General features: G+C 42.1%; 1 protein-coding gene across 10 annotated transcripts in view; it reads right to left on the bottom strand.

The window, feature by feature from the left end:
• The window catches only part of RHOBTB1 (Rho related BTB domain containing 1), a 69,893-nt gene that overhangs the window by 8,471 nt on the left and 41,109 nt on the right, over positions 1-20,313 (bottom strand). For 8 of the 10 annotated variants that reach the window (XR_014249007.1, XR_014249008.1, XM_082407437.1 and 5 more), the window contains 4 exons: positions 12,657-12,842; positions 9,100-10,079; positions 7,281-7,399; positions 267-417 (listed from right to left, as the gene is read on the bottom strand). Coding sequence is in view for 8 of the 10 variants with exons in the window: in XM_082407437.1 (XP_082263563.1) it covers positions 267-417; positions 7,281-7,399; positions 9,100-10,079; positions 12,657-12,842 (1,436 nt within the window). In the remaining 2 variants the exon portion in view is untranslated. Of the gene's footprint in view, positions 1-266; positions 418-7,280; positions 7,400-9,099; positions 10,080-12,656; positions 12,843-17,909; positions 17,930-20,313 lie in introns of those variants that run through there. The other 2 variants (XM_082407443.1, XM_082407442.1) reach the window with 2 other exon arrangements.

The raw sequence follows: 20,313 nt of genomic DNA, 5'->3' as shown, positions 1-20,313 counted from the left end.
GGGCCTTGGGGGCAGGGGCCATGCATTACTCAGCTTTAAATGTGCATCAGCAGGACCTACTACAAAGTAGGTGCTTAAAAAATAGTTGCTGAATTGAATTGGGCTGTCTGATACATTTGATCAGTTCATATCACCCTGTACCAGACAGTCCTATATTGGGTGATAAAAAATTAATTTTTATTCCCTGGAAATCTTATTTTTGCTTAAATGCGATTTTGATAAATATGACAGTCAGACACCACATGGCCCTGAGTCATCAGCCTTACCTGCAAGTGCAACCAAGTGTGGCAGGCAAAATCTGTTTGCCAAGGCAATTAGTTCCAGTGGGTCCAGGTCCAAGTTAGGTGACAACTGCTTGGTATAAAGATAATCCAGTACCGCCTGCATTGACATCTTGTTTATGTTCGGGAGATATACCTGAAATGTTATTTGAAAAGGTAAGTTCTGCTGAAGAAAGCAGTGGGCACATTTTCAGGCTCTACTGCTTGTAAATATTCCCCACTGTGTGATTCACTGTTAGTGAGTCTGGGACACCTTGCTTTGAGGCTGTGCAGAGAAGTCATTTACTATTTATGGCTTTAAACATAACCGTTTGATTTGTAGATGACAAAAGAGTGGGGCTGCCTGACAAAGCCTGATTTGGAAGTTTTAAATGGCTGTTTGGGCTTATAAATCAGACAAATGGGCTGTAAATGTATGATGACATTATAGGCCCTCCTTGGCAAGTACCTTATAATACTCTGTTGTGGGGAAAGAGATCTCCTAGCAACATGACAGGCGTGGGGTGGGGGTAGCTGCAGATTGCACTGTTGCTGACATGTGACAGAGCCCAGCCCTCTACGACGTCAAAACGGAGGACGGGCAGCCCCCCTAGTTGCCACAGTGACTGGCTTGATTCCAGCCTTCTTTCACTAAATGCTAGCATGGAATCAACTATACGTCAATAAAAAAAAAAATTAAAAAGTATATGTTAGCATGACACACACACTGTATTTTTCCTATGGCATAGATACAGAACTACTGGAACAGTATCAGGTATCAGCAGATGCAGGGAATCCAGAGAAACCTGTGCTTGGGACATCTAGGGGAATGGCTGGGTGTGGGGAATTGTTCCCTGGAGGATCCCCCGAATCTCCCTCCTGAGTACCCGTAGCTGTTGCCCATATTCCTACATGCTAGACTTTGCTGGGGAACCAGGGACTGCCTGGGAAGTAGAGTTCTGAATGGCTGGGCCTGGATCAACAGGGATATATACACGTTATAGCAGGTATTCTTCACTTTAGGTTTCGAACTCCACGAGATGTACCCTGGCATAACACGGAATGGTGCCACTAGGGCTTGCTGTTTGGAATGATGATAAGAATTAACCTAAGAGAAGGCCTCCTATGCACAAAGTACTGTGCTAATAAGCTTCCCACATGCACTATCTATTTTGATCCTTATATCCTCCCTAGGAGGAAGAGACTACTATTTTTGCCATCTTACAGATAAAGGAATGGAGGTTCAGGGAGGTTAAGTCCGGTGTCCAGGGTCACAGAGCTAGGAGGATGGGGCTGATATTTGAGCCCAGGAAATATGATTCTAAAGTCTATGTTCAGAACTGCTGGGCAGGACTGGAAACCCTTCATGGTAAGGAAGAAAAGTACATGACAGCACCTTATTTCACTAACAGTTTTTTAGAATTAGGTTTCTAAGTTCAAAAGGATGAACAGTCATAGACTTTTTTTTTTTCTTTTTCTACCTTATACAGTCAGCCACCTGCAGTTGGTTAAATCGATGGATATGAAACACGTGGATACAAAGGGCTGACTATCCGTTGTATTGTGCTATTTATTTATTTATTTATTTTTTTTCTATTTATTTTTGGCTGTGTTGGGTCTTCGTTTCTGTGCGAGGGCTTTCTCTAGTTGCGGCAAGCGGGGGCCACTCTTCATCGCGGTGCGCAGGCCTCTCACTATCGCGGCCTCTCTTGTTGCGGAGCACAGGCTCCAGACGCGCCGGCTCAGTAGTTGTGGCTCACGGGCCTAGTTGCTCCGCGGCATGTGGGATCTTCCCAGACCAGGGCTCGAACCCGTGTCCCCTGCATTGGCAGGCAGATTCTCAACCACTGCGCCACCAGGGAAGCCCCGAGTCATAGACTTCTTAATTCTGGTACTTAATAAACCTCTCTATACAGCATAGAAAAATATATATCTATATATGATTATATTTATGAATTACATATGATTATATCTGTATATTATATATGATTACATCTATACTATATATCTAATCTCTCTCCATATATTTGTATGTGTGTGTGTGTGTATATATATGTACACACACACACACACACACACACACACACACACACACACACATAAAATGCCTCCACAATCTACAAAGGCCTTGGGGCCATTGCAGTCTTCTAGTGGTGTGGCTGCAGAACTGTTTAAGTTATAGCAACCATCTATATAATTTTCCTGCATAGACACCAGCCACTTCAGAGAGGGAATATCCTTTCAGACAGTTAGAGTTTCCCTAAGTGTATCAAAGGGAGGGCCCAGAAAAATTCCTAGAAATATTAAGAAAATTACCCCCTCCCCTCTGAGACAGAGCGAAAACAATTATGATTCTATTAATAAGCTGCATGGGTTACTACCATCAATGACTTGACAAGTGTGATCATTTCAAGTTTCTAGCACAACCTCTACAATAAATAAAACCTGGCAAGTAGAAACCATTACTGATATCATTTTAAAATAAAGAAGCTATTGTATTGTAATTGCTATTCCAGTGAATCTAACACTGGTTATATTTGTGTGTATATATGTTTATGTACACATGCGTTTATCTTATACAGACATGAATTTATTTATGGCAAATATGGCAAATGACATATGGCAAAATTTCACTTCTCTAGAATGGTGCTTGGATTAGTACACTTTTTAGATAACTGAAGGTTAATTAACTTGTGAAACTTTAAAATTTGGGCCATCGTGATAGTAAAACTATATACATTTTACAAAGTGCTAAGTGCTCTAAAGTGTTAGTGATTATAAATATAAAAAAGTCCCAGAGCTTCCTACGAGCACCTGTTCTCTCAGGGATGGGGATGTCTGCTGTTTCTGAAAATAATGGCTTGGAGGACAGGGCAAGAGGCTGGGGCAGGCCCAGAGATGTGTTGCTAAAATGCTGTGTGACCTTTGACAAATCATTCACCCTCTCTAAGCCTCAGTCTCCTCATCCGTGACATGGGAGAGGTTTGGAATAGATGACATCTAAAGCTTTTCTTCACTGAGATTATGGACTTTGAAGATACCCAGATGACTTGAGCAATTTTTGCTAAGAGTGTGTTCTAAGTAATGGCAAAATGGACATCCTAAATGAAAAGAAATTGTTTCTGGCAGCTGGAGATGACAGTGGATTCCAGCAAGCAGCCCTGGCCCAACGCTTCCACTGTCTTCGGAGCATTCTGACATTTGTAATCAGCCATGACCTACTGTTTCCTTCTTGCTTAATATAACACTAACATTTTTTATTTAAAGCAATGGCTCTTTTTGGCAAATAATGTTAGGGACCCTCATAAGTAACCAGCAAATGAGAAAAAACTAAAACACTTTCAGAACACGCATTTTTTTCCCCTCACTGCTGATTCTCTTTAAAAGGCTGTTTCTGTGATTTCAACATTTATAATGAACTGAATAGCAACAGAGCGACCATTTTTATAGAACTTTAAAAAATAATACAAATAAAAGAAATGGAATTAAAAATGTTGTGCCCTACCTGCTGAATGTAGCTTTAAAAAATATAAGAATATAATGCTACCCTAAACAACGACCCATATTCCAGTTTAGTTGGTTTAAAATTTTAATTGCGAAGATCAGCTCAGACTATCAGGCTTATAATTAGAGATGGTCTCATAGAGAATGAGAAAGTATTCTAGATCCAGAGCATTGCTTCCTACAAGCCGGGCATGCATTTTTAATGAACCACTTGCTGAGTACCTCTGGGGAGAAAATTATGCTTACTGCTACATTAAAAGTAATGAGAAAAACAGAAGTAAAATACAGTGTCTTCTTAAATATTAAATGACAAAAAAAGTTAAAGGAACATCAGTGGGCATATTTTATTCCTTTCTGGATATGCATGTGAATTCCATTAATGCAAAAAAAAAAAAAAAAAGAGGCTGGATTTTGTGGAGGATGTCAGATTTTCAGAAGACAAAGAGTTAAAATGTGGCCTAGAAAGAAAAGGCCCATGTGAATACGCACCTACATTAACCATTAAGCATTTATTGAGCCTTTAACCAAAAGCCTATTCTTACCCCCATAACCATCTCTACTACACTTTGCTAGTTTAGGAAGGGAACTGGGGGCTCGTTACCTGAAGGCTTTTGGGGGGCAAAGATCTTGAGCTCCTCATGGCAACAATTTGACAAGAATCCTCCAGGATAATAGTCACTGACACTCCTTGAGCCTTTGCATGTTCTAGGCACCAAATCTGATGCTTTACACGCGTATCCTCATGCCTTACCTGCCCTTTGAAAAAGGTTCTCTTGTGGTCCCCATTTTAGAGGTGAGGACACAGGTCTAAAGAGGGTCAGCCTCTTGCCCAAGGTCAAGCTGAGACTAGAGTTCATAACTATGTAAATTACAGTCTACCCTGGAAATCAGGAGAAAGGGCAGGAAAGGCTGGACATATCCACAGCTCATGCCATTCTTTGTATACGAGGTGCCCCGGCACAGACCTTCGGTTGCTTGGTTCCATGGCCTTTGTGTCTTGAGCTGGGTTGAATCTCTACATCCCTATCAGGCTCAGCTGCAGTTCTCAATGGTGAGTGACCTAGTCCTTAGGGGGTGGGGGGCAGGGTGAAGCTAACCAGGTGCGGTCCCTGGGTGAAGCTAAACAGGTGCGGGAGAGGCTGTGACGCCGCATACACGTGCGGTTCACGTCGGCTGCCAAGTTTTTGTTTTGGTCACCTCTCCCGCACATTTTAATCTGGAAACAATTACAGTCCATTCTGGGAAGGGATAAAGGGGATTAGCATTTGTGAGGTCAGCTCCGACAGTGTCCCTTTGTGGGACAGTGGGCTCCTGACCTCGATCAACTTCTCTCCGCTGGGTGAAAGCAGGCTGTCTGCGGCACCCTCGGCACACACTTCAGCGAGCTGGAGAGAGAAGGGAAGCGAGCCTCTGGACTCTATCTCAGGAGATTACTAAGTCGGCGACGTGCCAGTTGGATGAGGTTTTTTTTTTTTTTTTTTAATTTATTTATTTATTTATTTATGGCTGTGTTGGGTCTTCGTTTCTGTGCGGGGGCTTTCTCTAGTTGCGGCAAGTGGGGGCCAGTCTTCATCGCGGTGCGCGGGCCTCTCACTATCGCGGCCTCTCTTGTTGCGGAGCACAGGCTCCAGACGCGCAGGCTCAGTAGTTGTGGCTCATGGGCCCAGTTGCTCCGTGGCATGTGGGATCCTCCCAGACCAGGGCTCGAACCCGTGTCCCCTGCGTTGGCAGGCGGATTCTCAACCACTGCGCCACCAGGGAAGACCCTGGATGAGGTTTTATGAATTGGTGGCTTCCCCCAATTTTCTTGGAAGTGAGAGGGAAGGAATATCATCAATGCTACCGGCATCCAAATAGGACTGAGGTCATTTTGCATTTAGCGCTTACGAGATACTCTGCAAGTACCAACTCTCACACCTCACAACCACGTTACGGGTTACGATCGTGTTTTCCAGATGGGGAGGCTGGAGCTCAGCAAGGTGGTCACTTGCCCGAGGCCACTCAGCTTTTTACGTAGAGGAGTTGGGGATCTGAGCCTCACAGCCCTTTCTTCGCTGGGCGGCCTCTACCAGCTGTTGTCGTCTCAGTAACGATGCTCCCAAACACCTTTGATGGCCCAGGAAAGACTTCTTTTAGCTACAGGTAAGGCCCTCCTGGTTTACAAAGGCTGGCAGACGCCAGAAGAGGTCATCAGGATAATTCTAACATCTTTTCCCCCAACAGCAGACAGTCTTTGGCTGGGGGTCGGTTTAGGAGCAGCTGTAGTTTTTTCTGGAAGCAGGAGGGTGGCCTAGTGACAGCTGGCTATCCTGGCTTGTGATTCTAGGGTTCTGTTTCCCTACTTGGGGATGCAAATGCAGGCATCTGGGTCACAAAGGGAGGGCTCGGATTTCTGGTGTGAGGGCCCCCCCTTGGAAAAGTTAGCTATTGTTTTCTGTTATTTCTGTTAAAAGTTTGGAGAGATGCTGAGATAAGCATAACAAGCCTCTTAGGACAATAAGCTTGTGTCCCCATGTTTTTTTTTTCTTAAAAAAGATGGTTAAGAAATACCTGTAAAACTCGACAAAAAAAATGCCTACCTTTAGACTAAAGTTAGAAATGCCTGAAGGGAATTTTTCTGTCTTTTCCAACAGTTTGTAAAAAGGTAGAGATACAGGGTCTCCAAGATACTGCGTGCTCTGCTGTAAGCATATCCCTCTTTTGGAGACAGGGCCAGCGTTTGACAGGTTACCCAGTGGCTTCTACTAGATGTAACAAGCACTCCAAGAGGCCTTTCAGAGGAGTCACTCTTTGCTCCATTACTGTTCCCCTAGAGTTGACAAACCCTAGAGTTGAGACAGATCAGGGCAGAGCCTCAGGGAGAGTTGCAGCTCTAGGCACCTCGAGCGTGACCTAGTGCATCCCCCGTCTTGCGGATAAGGAGACCGAGGCACAAGGAGGTGGCTTTTTAAGATTCCCCCGTCTGTTACTAGCAGAGCTGAGCCCAGGACCTAAGTGACTAAAGACACTTTTCAGTCTCCACCTTCTGGAAGACAGTCTGCCCCGCTTGGATGTGATTTTGAGAGTACCTTGCATGGTGACATTTGTTAAAAAATATAGCTGAGCATGTTTTCAGGCAGAAGGAGAGCCGTGAGGATGGAAGGATACAGGAGCACATAGAGGCTCACACAGAGCAAGTGAACGACAGACAACAGCTCCTCATAACTGCAGAATTAAGAAGATGGGGACCTGACACTGAAGCACTGCCTAAAAAACTATTCCGGATTTCCCTGGCGGTCCAGTGGTTAGGACTCCACTCTTCCACCGCAGGGGACCACGTTTGATCTCTGGTCAGGGAAGTTCTGCGTGCCCGGCAGTGTGGCCAAAAAAAAAAGAAAAATTACAAAACAAACAAACAAACCTATTCCAAGTTAGCAGTTAAAGAATCGAAGTCCTCTGGCCAGTTAAACACTTTCTAATATAAATACACATGCACATTCATGAAGATGCCGCTTGGGCTTTTCGGAAGGCACCTACCTCACTGTTGGCGCTTTCGACGAACGACCCCCCGAACATGGCAGCCATCCACTTGCAGCTGCAGATCAGCAGCGGTTTGTGGGCACTGATGGCTCCATCGTCCAACTTAAATGTCACATCTGCCCAAGGATGGAGGAAGCACAAGCGTGAGGCAACCTCCCCGAGAGACTTCCACCCACGCGCCTCAGCCTACACCTCTCGTCTTCTCTCCTCCATACCTTCAATCACTGCTGTTGTGTCCACCCCTTCCCATCCTCCCCGGCACCCCCCGACCCCCCGCCTTGGGCACCCAATTCTCACCGCGTCCTCCGAGGATTAAGGGGTAAGCAGTTAAAATTACAGACAGGGTCACAACACAAATTCTCTGAACCATAAAGTAACGTAAAGGAGAGGGATATTTTTTCATCCTTATTATGAAAAATTTCAAACATAGAGAACAGTGGAAAGAATAGTACAACGACAACTTGCTTTTCACATGCTTAATATTTGGTCATGTTTGCCTTAGCTCTACATATATTTATATATATATTTTATATTTATGTAGACATTTTTTTAACAGCATGATACTTCACCCCTAACTACTTTATTAATAAAGAATTTTCTAAAAATAAGAACATTCTCCTAGATAACCATACCATTATTATTCTTAAGAAAATTAGGAATAATTCTCTAATATCATCCATTATCTAGTTCATATTCAAATTTTTCTAATTACCCCCAATTGTATTTTATAGTTTTTTTTTTTTAATACAGAATCCAATTAAAGCTCCCACTCTGTATTTGGTTAATATACCTCTGTAGTAAGGAAAGGGAGATTTCATCACTTTCACTTAAGGTCTATTGTTTACTTTACTGTGGGTTTGTAACATTTCATTAACTTTCAAGACTGCTTCTGTACCATGATGGTCAATGTTTGGAGTAAATATTACTCAAAGCTTCAAAATTAATGAACAGATTCAGCTACCACCTATTACATGTGTATTACTATGACAGGCATTATGAAAGATAAAGAGAAAAATAGACGTATCCCTATAAATAGAAGTCAGGAAGTCAAATTTTTACAATGAAACATACACAGAAAGGACAATTACAGAACAAAAATAGCACAAGCCTGTAAGGTAGGACAAGCATGGGCCAGTCATCCATCTTGGATACAGGCCACCAGGGTGCTTAAGCAATTACATAAGGGCGCTGTGGGCAGCCCTCGGTACAGTTATCAAAGACAACGAAGGGGCAAGAAGGACACAGATGAGCAGGGTAAAGGAGGGTGAGAAGTGAAAGGAGAGGGATTAGAGACAGATGAGGCTTTCCAGATGGGAATGCAGAGGGTCACCGAAATGGCCTCAAGGATTTCAGTGGCCTCGGGAACAAAGGTCACTGATTTTTGTCATGGGTATGTGCTGAAGGGTCAAAACAGACTTGATCAGGGAAGGAATCCTGAAGGGCAATTGTGAGCATCAAAATGACTGGCTGAGGCTCAGGGGTAACTCGACCTACCCTTGAGAAGCACTGTGACAGCATGGGGCTTTAGGGGGCAGCTTGCATTCAAATCCTGGCTCAATCATTTACCACCTGTATAACCATGGGCCAGTTACCTCACCTCTCTATCCCTCAGTTTCCCCATCTGCAAAACGGAGCTCATCACATTTAACCCTCAAGTCTGTGAGAATGAAATAAGTAAAATACATGTAACTCAGGTACGTAGGGGAAGAGTACTCATGTATGCTAGCGACGGTTACCCTTCCCCTCCTCGTGTTTGGCTAACGTTTGATAAAAGGCAACCAGAGGTATCGATGACTTTGCCATTGGACCCACTCACCTGAGAAGGTCCCCTTGCTGAGACATTCTTTTATGCGATTGGCTTTCCGGACGTGAAACGCTTTCGTAATCTCCTGGTTCATGAAGGCTTCCTTGTTCATGATGTTTTCCACCATCATCCGCAAATCAAACATCTCTAGGACCTCCGCAATCTGAGCCAGGCCCACCAGATCCTTTTCCTTTTCATCCAGTTGCCCTGTATAGAGAAACTGGAGCAGGGTCCGGAAAGGGCCTGGCTGGACAGAGGGGTCCATCCTGACCACAGTCATGGGGCCCACCCGCTTTGAAACGGGGTTGACCTGCATTTCCTTGTGCATGCCAACGAAGCCCTTACTCCAGCCCGACAGGGTCTGTGTCTCCGCCGCTGAGCCCTCGGCTTCCAGCCCCGGGGTCTCCTGTTGGGACAGGTTCTGGCTTGAGGACGCCCACTGATCGGCCTGAGATGTCCTTGGGGTGCCCTCCTCCCTTTCCTCGTCCGGGTCAAGACTCAGGGGCCGCCCCTGGAAATCCCTGCTCTGCTTCTCTTGCTCACAAGCTCCTTCGCTCCAGTGGGGGGTTTCTTCACATTCCATTAAAAAGAGATCATAAAATTTGGAAGAGGAGGTAGCGAGGTAAATTCGGTGTGCAAAGATCCGCTCCTGGTCCTGGAGGATGAACAGGACGTCGGCACACAGAGGACTGTCCAGTAAACAGGCAGCTTCGTTCGTCCCTGTGGAGGGACATTCTGGAACTTTGATGACCGGTGGAGGGGCTTTTGGAGGTAGGAATGGTGCCTGAAGTAAAGGTTTCTGGACTTTCTTTAGGTGGGATTTCCAGAACTGCAGGTGCCGGCGGGAAATGAGGGCGGCTCGGATTGCATTGTCAAACACATCCTTGATTCCAAACTGGTCAAATACGCTTGTTTCGTAGTAGGGTATGCCCAGTTCCTTTGCAACCTCTCGGCCTTTTTCTGGGGGCAAAATATCCCCTCTCTTTATGGGCCTGAAGTAGAATATTTTAAAAATTAGAATCAGTCTTATTTCAGGAAAGAAAATAGTAACCAGGGCCTATCTGAGCACCTAAATGGATTAAACATTTAAAATCCTATTCAGGCTTTTAACCAGACTCTTGAAAAAAATCTACCAACCTTAAGACTTGCAAATATAAAGGACTCATGACGGTAGGAAAAAAAAAATGCTTCTGGTAGTAACAACAATAACTCAAGTATCAGCCATTTGCTAGCTATGTGATCCTGGGCAAGTTACTTAACCTCTTTAAGCCTTGGTTTTCCCATCTCTAAAATAGGAAGAATAACAGTGAGTACTTGCATCTTAAAGGACGATTGGAAGGTTTAAATGAGATATTTGCCCAGTATAGTACCTGTTCCACAGTAAGTGCCTGATAAATGTTAGCTATTATCATCATTGCCACCATCATCAGCATCATTTTCATCATTATCCCCTTATGCTTACATTTTGCTTTATACCTTAAAAATCAATCCATATTCATTTTCTCACTTGAGCCTCACAGTAACTCTATGGGTGTTATATTTGTTCTACATTTTCTAGAAACTGAGGCAGAGAGTTTAAAGGGTTTGCCTAAGGTCACGTTTGCAAGTTGCTGAGAGACCTTTCCTAAGCAATGAGAGTCTAGAACTCCCTGGTTCTGGCCTAAATGGCCCATGTCCAATAGCTCATTAAGTCTCCTCTATTAGGTTTGTGAGCCTTCTTTCACATCTCACCGCTTCCCTTTCCTTCCACACTCTTCAGTCAGGCCCTCATCATCTTTTGCCTGGACTAGTACATAAGCCTCTTAACTCATCCATCTTCAGCTTCTCCACATTTTCGCTCTCGGTCCTCACTGCTGCACGAAAATTCCTTACACAATACAAGTACGACTTAGGCGCAGTTCTTTTAAAAAAATTTCCTCTGGTACCACAGAGCCCATGGAATAAAGTCTACACCCTTTAGACTGGCACACAAGGCCCGTTTACAATCTAATCAAACCCCAGGAAGCCAAATGTTTGGAAGCAGTCCTGGCAGAATAGTGCTGTAATTACGGCATAACCGTGGTCAAGACACAGATGGATTCCAGAATGTAGGCAAGATGGGATCTGTCGTTATACTCTTCACACACACATCCTTGATTCTGAGACACACTCTTAGGAGAGGATCTTCCTAAATAAATATTTGGCTTACAAGACCAAGGGTGATGTGTGTGACAGGCACCGGCCTTAGAGCAATAAGAATACTGGGTAGAATTTGGATTTGAGGACCTAGATGGAAAAGAGGGAAAACTGCAGCTTGTTGTGAAGGCGTAAGGGAAGTGCAGAAAGGAAGAAGGGTTAACTTCATCACTAACTGATGAATCTCTTTAAGGCTTAGCTCAGATACCACTTCCTTCATGAGATCTCAGAACTGTCTATGGAAAGGACGGTCCCCTGGAGCTCTGTAACTCTCCTCCAGGCCTCCGCACATCCACGGTGTGAGGGCCGACTATCCTAACCTTTGAAACAGAAAGTTCCGAGGCCAGGGGCTAATCTCTCATTTGCCAGGAGTCCTCTTTCCCTCTGCGCGGCTTATGATATTCAATTCCAAGTCCATGCATTTAAGAATAGAAGGAACATGAATTGTTTTCAGAACTGTCATCCAAGACATACCTAGAACATCAGAAATTATCTCAACAAAGTACCATTTGCTTTTGCTGTGAGAGCATAAAAACTTGTATCTGTATAAAATTTTCTAACAACCCTATTAAGGCAAGTACCTACCTGGAAGGAAGGTATTAATATCAACATTTTGGGAAAAGCTATGCTCACCAGCAAAAAATGGAGTTAAGCATAAAACATATAAAATTATTTTTTAAAAGAGAATGTTGAAGGAGCACAGCTTTTTGAAAAACTCTTATTCCACGTCCCCGCCACCAAGATTGGTATCCACATTTTATACAGACTGAAACAAATTCTCCTTCAAGTTGTATTTTAAACGTGTGACGCTCTAAACATATCACCACTAGAGCCATTTAAAAAGCAGTGTTGCAGTTTTGCAACCATAGGTCTATATCATTTTTAAAAACTGGACACTGCCAACTTGGGAATGAAATACTCTCAGAGGTTGGATGGAGGAAAATGAGAAGATTAAAAACACCTGGATATATATGTGTGTGCATGAACCTGATGTTCCTGGGGGCAAGAATTATGGCTGATGGCTCTGAATGTCAGTTAACTTTACTATAATATAATTTCCAGAAAGACATCATTATGAGTAGCTAACATTTTGTTTAATACTTTACAAAGTTCAAAGCACTTTTATACACTCCATAGCATAATTAGAGAATTCACTTCAATCGCTGGTCAACCATTTTACAAAAACAGGTTCCTGCCTAAGAGGTGATGGTGAACATGAGAGGGGTCAGGGGTACACATCCCCTCCTCATGATTAACAAGCAAACCTAAAGCCTATGGCTGATTGATGGGGCCCCAGAGCCACTGAAGAACAGAACCCAAGGCTACAGAGACATCTGCTACCTCTAAATTTTAATTTGGCCGGCACAGTGAAACACTTGCGTCCCTCGGCTTACCTTGCTAAAGGGCGTCTGGCTCTATTAACAGCCTCAAGATCAGCATAGCGGAGATCTAGCTGGCAGCCAACTAGAACAACAGGTGTGCGAGGGCAAAAGTGCTTGATTTCTTGATACCACATGGTTTTCACATGATTTAGGGAATTGGGATTAGCGATCGAAAAACAGAGGACCACAACATCGGACCTAAAAGGAAATCACAAAAGAAGCTGTATTGCCTTTTAACTTTCATTTTCTCGTTTATCATTATGGTTCCTCCCCTCCCCCATCCATCTAATGCCATATCATGTCACAGTTAAAAAAAAAAAAACCAGATATTAAAATACATCTTGGTGTCATGCAAACAGCCCCGTAAGCCTCCACATTCCAGCACCCACACAGCCTGAGTGCATTTCCATGTTGCACTGCAGGCCTATGCATTGAAAGGTTTCCAATGATGTTATTTTACAGTACAGATGGTTACCCAAACTAGACTCAGGTCTGGAACCACCACATGCTGAACTATTTCCGTTCATCACAAGAAATAGTTTCAAGATAAAAGAAAATAATACCATTTACCACTGTAAACAGAAAGGTGACGATGACTCAATGAGATAAAACAAACAGTTTAAACATTACAAAAAAATGTAACAGGTATTTGCTGTACAGGGTCGGCAAATACACAGAAGGATTTCTGCCCTTCTTCTCCCTTAAGCACACATGGAGAGAGCACAACCACTTATCTTTTTCTGAAAAGAAAAAGTCCTGAATTTGCAGGAATTTCGACTTTTTGCTAGGTATAAGGCAAGAAGGTAGTATTTAATATAAAACGAGCCAGAGTTAGTCAGACGGCTAACAAGATGGATGAGAAAATGTTGGAAGCAGATTTCTCAAATGTGATATATGACACAGAGCAGGTATATGGAAAAAAGGAAAATTGTTTTATAGTCAATTGTGACATAAGGATCTTCCATGTTTTATATAATAACTTATCATTCTAGGAGCCAAAGAACTGTTTTACAAAACAGTTGTCAATTATGGTGTTTGACAGATAGCTGCTAAAAGGTATCTTTAATAAGAATTATAAACCATCTTTCTAGGTTCAAATATGCAGAATGATGACTTTGAAAACATGGAGGCAGAAGAATATAAAGAATAGAAAAAGTTATAACCAAGGATTCAAGACTGTTTTGCAGCTACATTTAGAAATAAACTTACAACTTTATTAGATGTTAATTTATTGCCTTTATTGTTTATATAATGAGAAGAATCAAATCGATGAATCAAAACACCATCTTTTTAAATCATTAATGAGCTTCTCTCCCTACATATCAATGAAGACAAACAAATATATCCAGGCAACCATAAAATTTCTAAAAATAATCATTTGCAACGCAGCAAACTGCAGGGTGCTTACATTAAATGTAATTCACAAGTTGAGTCTTTAAATTTATATCCAAGAAAAACTGCACCAGACCACAACAAGTAGAGGGGAAAATCCTGACATTAAAATATTTACAAATTATAAAAGAGGACCCTAGGACTCAAAGCAGATGAGTGTATTAATCTGCATGTTTAAAATGCCCTTGAAATAAAGATCTTATAAAAGATTCTTGGGTACTGGAAAATATAATGTGTGTAAAAATATGCATAACTGTATAAATGAAAGGGAAGCATGTCTTGTCTTTGGGATTCTGATTTTGTTAGCAGAATATTCTGTGCACGGTCTTACTTCTAATCAGCATAAATAATGGTATCCAGTAAAGTCAAGAACGCTTTGAATTTTACATTTTTTAGGAGCTGAGTTTTCTATTATTCATAATCCTATTTATATAGGATGTCTGATGCAGCTCTGCTGTAAGCTTCAGCCTGATCATAAAATAAAGCTGCCAAGAATTCTGCACAGTGAGAATAATATGGCAGTATCTCAGGTTCAAAATCATAGGGAAAGAATTGAGAAAATGTATCCACCACCTAAATGTGGAAGAGTACATATTGATATATGTATAAAATTTTTTCTAATTGGTGCCTTCTATTTCCATATTAAGGCACATGGCTATAAAGAAAATCATTCTCAGAGTTTAATTTATATGACAGACATGTAGCAAAATGTCAATTCTGTTATCTAATTTTATGATACAGCATGTGAGGTTTTGAAATCAGAGCTAGCTCTGTTGCCAAGGTTACCGTGATAACACTCATGCCACTGAACCTATACTAGTTTCTATCCAGATGACCTGTAAACAAGTACAGACAGGACCTTGGGGGCTGGAAAAAATGGCATCTCCTGATGATAGCAGCACAATGCCATTGCACAATACAGGTCCCGAGGGCCCAACTTCTAACTATGTCACATCAATATCTCAGTGCATGAAATGCTGTTGGAAAGCTAGAAAAATAATTCAATGCTCTGTAAATATTTTGCCTCAAAAGGATGATAGTTAAAAAGAGAAGAGGCTGTACTGAGAGCAACGTTACCTCTGAAGCGAAAATAACTTGAGTCAAAATTCTATTTGCATCCTTGGAATAAAGTGATTCTTTTTCCTTTTTTGAAATGCACGTTTAGATGCTATGAGAATCTGTCCCCATGATTTTACATTAAAAGTAGTTTAAAAATTAGATCATATTTTATCTACCAACCTGCTTAAATGTCTTTAACCCTTGTTGATTTAAATACAAATTCAAGTTAAGAAACATTATGTACAGAGGCCTGCCATACGAGTGTAGTGTTCTAAACCTGGTTTTAAGCAAAAGCCTGAGAATCAATGGCTGTAGGGATAGAGCTATATAGAAAGACGCTGCTTTGACATATTCCTTCTCATCCCAGCGTTCTTTTCTAATTCCTAATTCTCAACACCTCAGGATCCTCTACGATATAAACACCTATATAAGCAAGTAGCTATTTTGAGAATGCTATTTATTCCCTCCAGATTTTGAGCCATTTTTCTATCTGGTCAAAGAAGGCACAAGACCTGCAGCTAAGAATATCTCCAGCTTTAGGCAGAATTCCAAGGAGCTAGAGATACTAAATAACTTTTAATCAAAACATTCATTCCTGGGGAGAGACTGCTCAATGTCTGACACAAGCTGGTGTTTAAAAATGCCATTCCTGTGAAAGATAAAAAGAAAAAGGCAAGTTCTAGCATTTCTGCTTCTATGGGCTCTGTTACACTTTTTTACTTTGAAGAGTTGAGTTTAAAAATAATTGGGAGGGGGAGGTGTGATGAGGACATTCTCACAGATTAGGCAGGGGGGTTGGCCTAGAAATGACCTCAGGGCTCCTATTTCAGCTGTAAAAAGAATCTGATGGGATTTAAATGGAGTCCTACAGCTATTTGGAGTAGAAAGGACGAGAATTCGAGAATGCAGAGGCAAAGCACATAGGAGACAAAACTCGAAACACCAGAACTTGAATATTGAGAAGGGTAGGAAAGGTTTGGATTTTTTTTTTTTTTTGGACTGGGCTAAGTGGCTTTATTAAAGAAAGCCAGGATTACAAAGGATTTTAGAATGTTGCTTGCCTATGAATGTTTATTTTTTGGAGAAAAATGTGATTTATTGTTTCTAAGGGGAAAATATCAATATAAAAGTTTCACTAGGGTACTGACACATCAAATAATGCCCATGAAATAATGTTTTGATTAGACAAGTGAAAAACAATCCAAAGTAAATCTATGTGTTGAAACAACTGCAGATCTCTAGTTTCATGGAGGAGGGTGGGACCAGAGAGAGACCTGGTCATCCCCAAAATGCTTGAGCTGATAAAGCCAACCTCAGTTGTAGCAGTTCTTCTTCAGATATTAAACAAACAGAAAAGCATATTTTTTTCAGCTATCTTTCAAGGAGAACACTGGCCAAAGATAGCATGTGAAAGATTGGCAGAGATATTTGGATAACATAAGGCGTGCATGCAAAGTTGGGACCAATCTTTGTTGGAGGATTAAAGAAAACAAAATCTGAAAATAGTGCATCATACCCACATATCTTGGCCTGGGATAGACTTTTTAAAAAGTGTACTTTATTCATTACACTCTTTATTATATACGGCCATGGGCATAGAGTGAAATTTTTTTATGTGAAGTCTTTAAAAAATAGATTGAAATTAAATACATGGCGGATTTTCCTTTTAAGGTAATAATATGTGTATATATACATTTTTTTTTTCTTTTTCAAGCTAGACTTTAAACATTAAATGCCACATGTTTTCATGGCCTGTCTTTATAATATCTACAGTCAAATTAGCAAACTTGGTGGGAAAAGATCAGGGAAGCAAACAGAAGCTAAGTTTATCCTTTGAAGAAGTGATTGAAAAGGGTAGATAATCAATATCAAAAATTTGCTGTTAGGAATAAATTTTCTATGTTCTTTCCTATCACAAAAATGCTTTCCATCTTTTTTAGTTTGTCTTCCCTTTTCTACTTTGCCATCATTGTCCAGCTAAGGAGCCATGGGCCTTGGGTTTTCTTATCTGCTTAGGTGAAAAAAATAATTGCTAAGTTATCCTTTATCTAAGTAAGACCAGGCCAACGTGGGCAATATGAAGGATAGTGGATCCCATCCAGTCCTCCAGATAGCTGTGAGCAGGACATCCAAGGGCCCTTCTCCAATGTGCCAACTTTGGTTGGGTCTCTTGCTGATGAATACTTGGTAACCCAGAGTAAGCTACCAATTCTATTTACCTGAGTCTTGCTTGGAAGTATCTCCTTTTTAACATATACTTTTAAGCCTTTCTATGTCACTACTGCCTATTATTATTTCTTTAGTAGAGACTACCATATCCTTTATATATTGGTAGAGATCATAATCAGATTTCAATGGGTTTCTTTGTCAATGTACACAAGTCCTCTTCTGGCAAAGATTCAAATAGGAGTCCCTGACCTCCTTCTCCCCACTGATAACCGAGGTAGCCTCTACAGAAACGTTTTCAAAACCATTCATGTCAGCAATACACCTTTCATGCATATAATCTGACAGCGCTGTGCAAACAGACAGATCAAAACAGCACAAAACAGCTGGGAGCATGGCAGAGAAAAGGAATGTGTAACACGTGGCTTTGGGAAATTTTAGTAGGGGAGCAGCCCGGTGTGTATGAGATGCGGAGGGAGTTGTCAGTGATGGTGAACATAACCACCTCGAGATGAATGGCTGTGTAAGCTCATACTCATGGAAGATGGAGACGCCTGTAGGGGAGTGCCTGGCAGGGGGTCTAGGGAGAGCAGGGCAGTACCATGCAGTGCCCTGGATGTGAGCAGAGAAATCAAGTCAATACTTTACCAATAGCAGTGAGGCTTCTTAAGTACAGATGTTATGTGGGGAAAACTGTGAAAACACCCTGAAATATATCCAGATTTGGGAGTGATTAGCATGCGTAACTATTTCTTCCAAGCCCATAACTGCATGTTTAGTAGGAAGCAACATTTTAAACCAGTCTTCCCCCACCCTCCAAAAATGGGACCAAGCGATGCACACTCTCAAGTACAGGGAAGCCATCTCAACATCCCACCAATGCCACCAAATCCTAAAATAGATAATACTCAAGTCTTAAAAACGGTTGGTTCTGCCATCATAGTGCAAATATCACAGAAGGCGATGCCCTGACCATATAGAAGGCTGTGGGTTATCACGTGATAGAAACCAGCTGTTTTTTTAACTTGATATCCCATTTTTCTATCTATGCTCCCTTTAGTGTACAAATCTTCTCTGACTTATAGTGGGGTTATGTCCTGAAAAACCCATCTACATTGAAAATATCGTAAATCAAAAATGCATTTAATATACTTAACTTGCCAAACATCATAGCTTAGTCTCGCCTACCCTAAATGTGCTCAGGACACTTACATTAGCATACAGCTGGGCAACATCTAACAACAAGCCTATTTTGTAATAAAGTATTACATATCTCATGTAACGTATCGAATACTGTACTGAATGTGCAGAATGGCTGTCTGGGTACAGAGTGGTTGTAAACGTATCAGTTGTTTACCCTGGTGACTGCGTGGCTGACCGGGAGCATGGCTTCCTGCCAACGCGCAGCAGCATGAGCGCGTATAGTACCACGTATCGCTAGCCCGGGAAAAGATCAAAACTCAAAGTATGTTTGCTACCGAATGTGTATCACTTTTGCACCATCGTAAAGTAGAAAAATTGTAAATAGGACTATTATAAGTCAGAGACTGTATTCTTAAACCTCACACGATCATCAGAAAAAGCTGAGTGCATGTGAAATTGGATGAAGCACAAGTAATTAATTAGAAGAAATAGCTTAAGCAATCTCATTTAACTCCTGATCAATGAAAGCAGGAAACACTGATACAGAGAAGGCTTCCTTAACAGGAGAAAGTGAAACTGTGGTAATAAATTCTCTGCCTAAACTCCACCTCATCCTCACTTCTCTTCGGCTTGCCCTGAAGCTACATGACGGAGGAACTGCCTTCCTGCACTGTTTTCTCCTAAGAGCAAGACTAGCTGCACGTGTAACAATGCCTACGTGTCAGCTAGACGGCCAGCTGGGAGGGCTCCGGGATTAACCTCCCTGACTCTTCTGAAATGAAACGGTGTGAACCAGCAAGATCATCCCACCACTTTTACCCAGGCCTCTCCCCAATCCTCTGTGAATCAATAAAGGTCCAAGGACTTGCCAAGTCACTTATACGGTATCAATAAGCAATCATTCAATCATTTCTCCCAGAAATATTAACTGATAACCTACTATGTGCCAGGCGCTCTTCCAGACATTTGTGACTTTAACAAGTTAAAAACATAAATCACCCTCCTCATTGTGCTTACCCTCGTCATGCTTATATTCTACTGGAGAACAGAGACAATAAGCAAGAAAAATAGGTAAAATATTTAGTATGCTAGGTGGTGACAAGCGCTAAGGAGGAAATATAGTGGGGAAGGGGGACAGAAATGTTGGGGAGCAGAAGCTGCTGTTGAAATGAGGTGGCCGTGGAGGGCTGTACTGAGAAGGTGACATTTCAGGAGAGACCCGAAGGAGGTGAAGGAGCTGACATGTTGATATCGGCAGGGAGAACACTGTGGAAGAGGGAACGGCTAGTGCAAAGGTCCTGAGGCAGGAGCATTCCTGGGGTGTTTTCCTGAGGGCGAGGGGGAAAACAGCAGGAGCTGAGCTCGGAGAGGCAATGCTGGGCTGAGGTACGGAGGGCCTAATGGGTGTCTGGCTCTTACTAGGAGGCAACTGGTAGACGATTAGGGGTTTATGAGCAGAATGATTTAATTTATGTGTTAACAGGATCACCCCACTGCCATCATGAGAACTGACTAAATGGTGGTGGCGCGTGGGTTGTCAGGAGGGATAAGACAGAAGGAGAGGCCAGTTAAAAAACAATAATCCAGAGGGAGATGGTGGTGACTTCGGCCTGGGACTGGTGAGAAGTGGCTGCATTCTTTATACACGTGGAAGCTAGAGCCACCAGGGTTTGCTGATGGAGCAGGTGTCAGATATGACCAAAAGGAGTCAAGAATGATGCTGGAATTTTTGCTCAGAGCAATTCTTTCTTCCCTGTTCCTGGCACTGACATCTTTAGCTCAGCATTTTAACACTGAATTGTAACTCTTTATGTTGCTGTCTTTCCCCACTACTCTTGAGTTTCATTTTTAGGGATTTTGTTCTGTTCCTACTAGTTTCTCTCCCATTGTGCACAACACAGTGTTTGTA

This window comes from Balaenoptera borealis (assembly GCF_965194805.1).
Source record: "Balaenoptera borealis genome assembly, chromosome: 10".
Taxonomy (NCBI): domain Eukaryota; kingdom Metazoa; phylum Chordata; class Mammalia; order Artiodactyla; family Balaenopteridae; genus Balaenoptera; species Balaenoptera borealis.
This window is presented reverse-complemented; position numbering and strand designations above follow the sequence as displayed.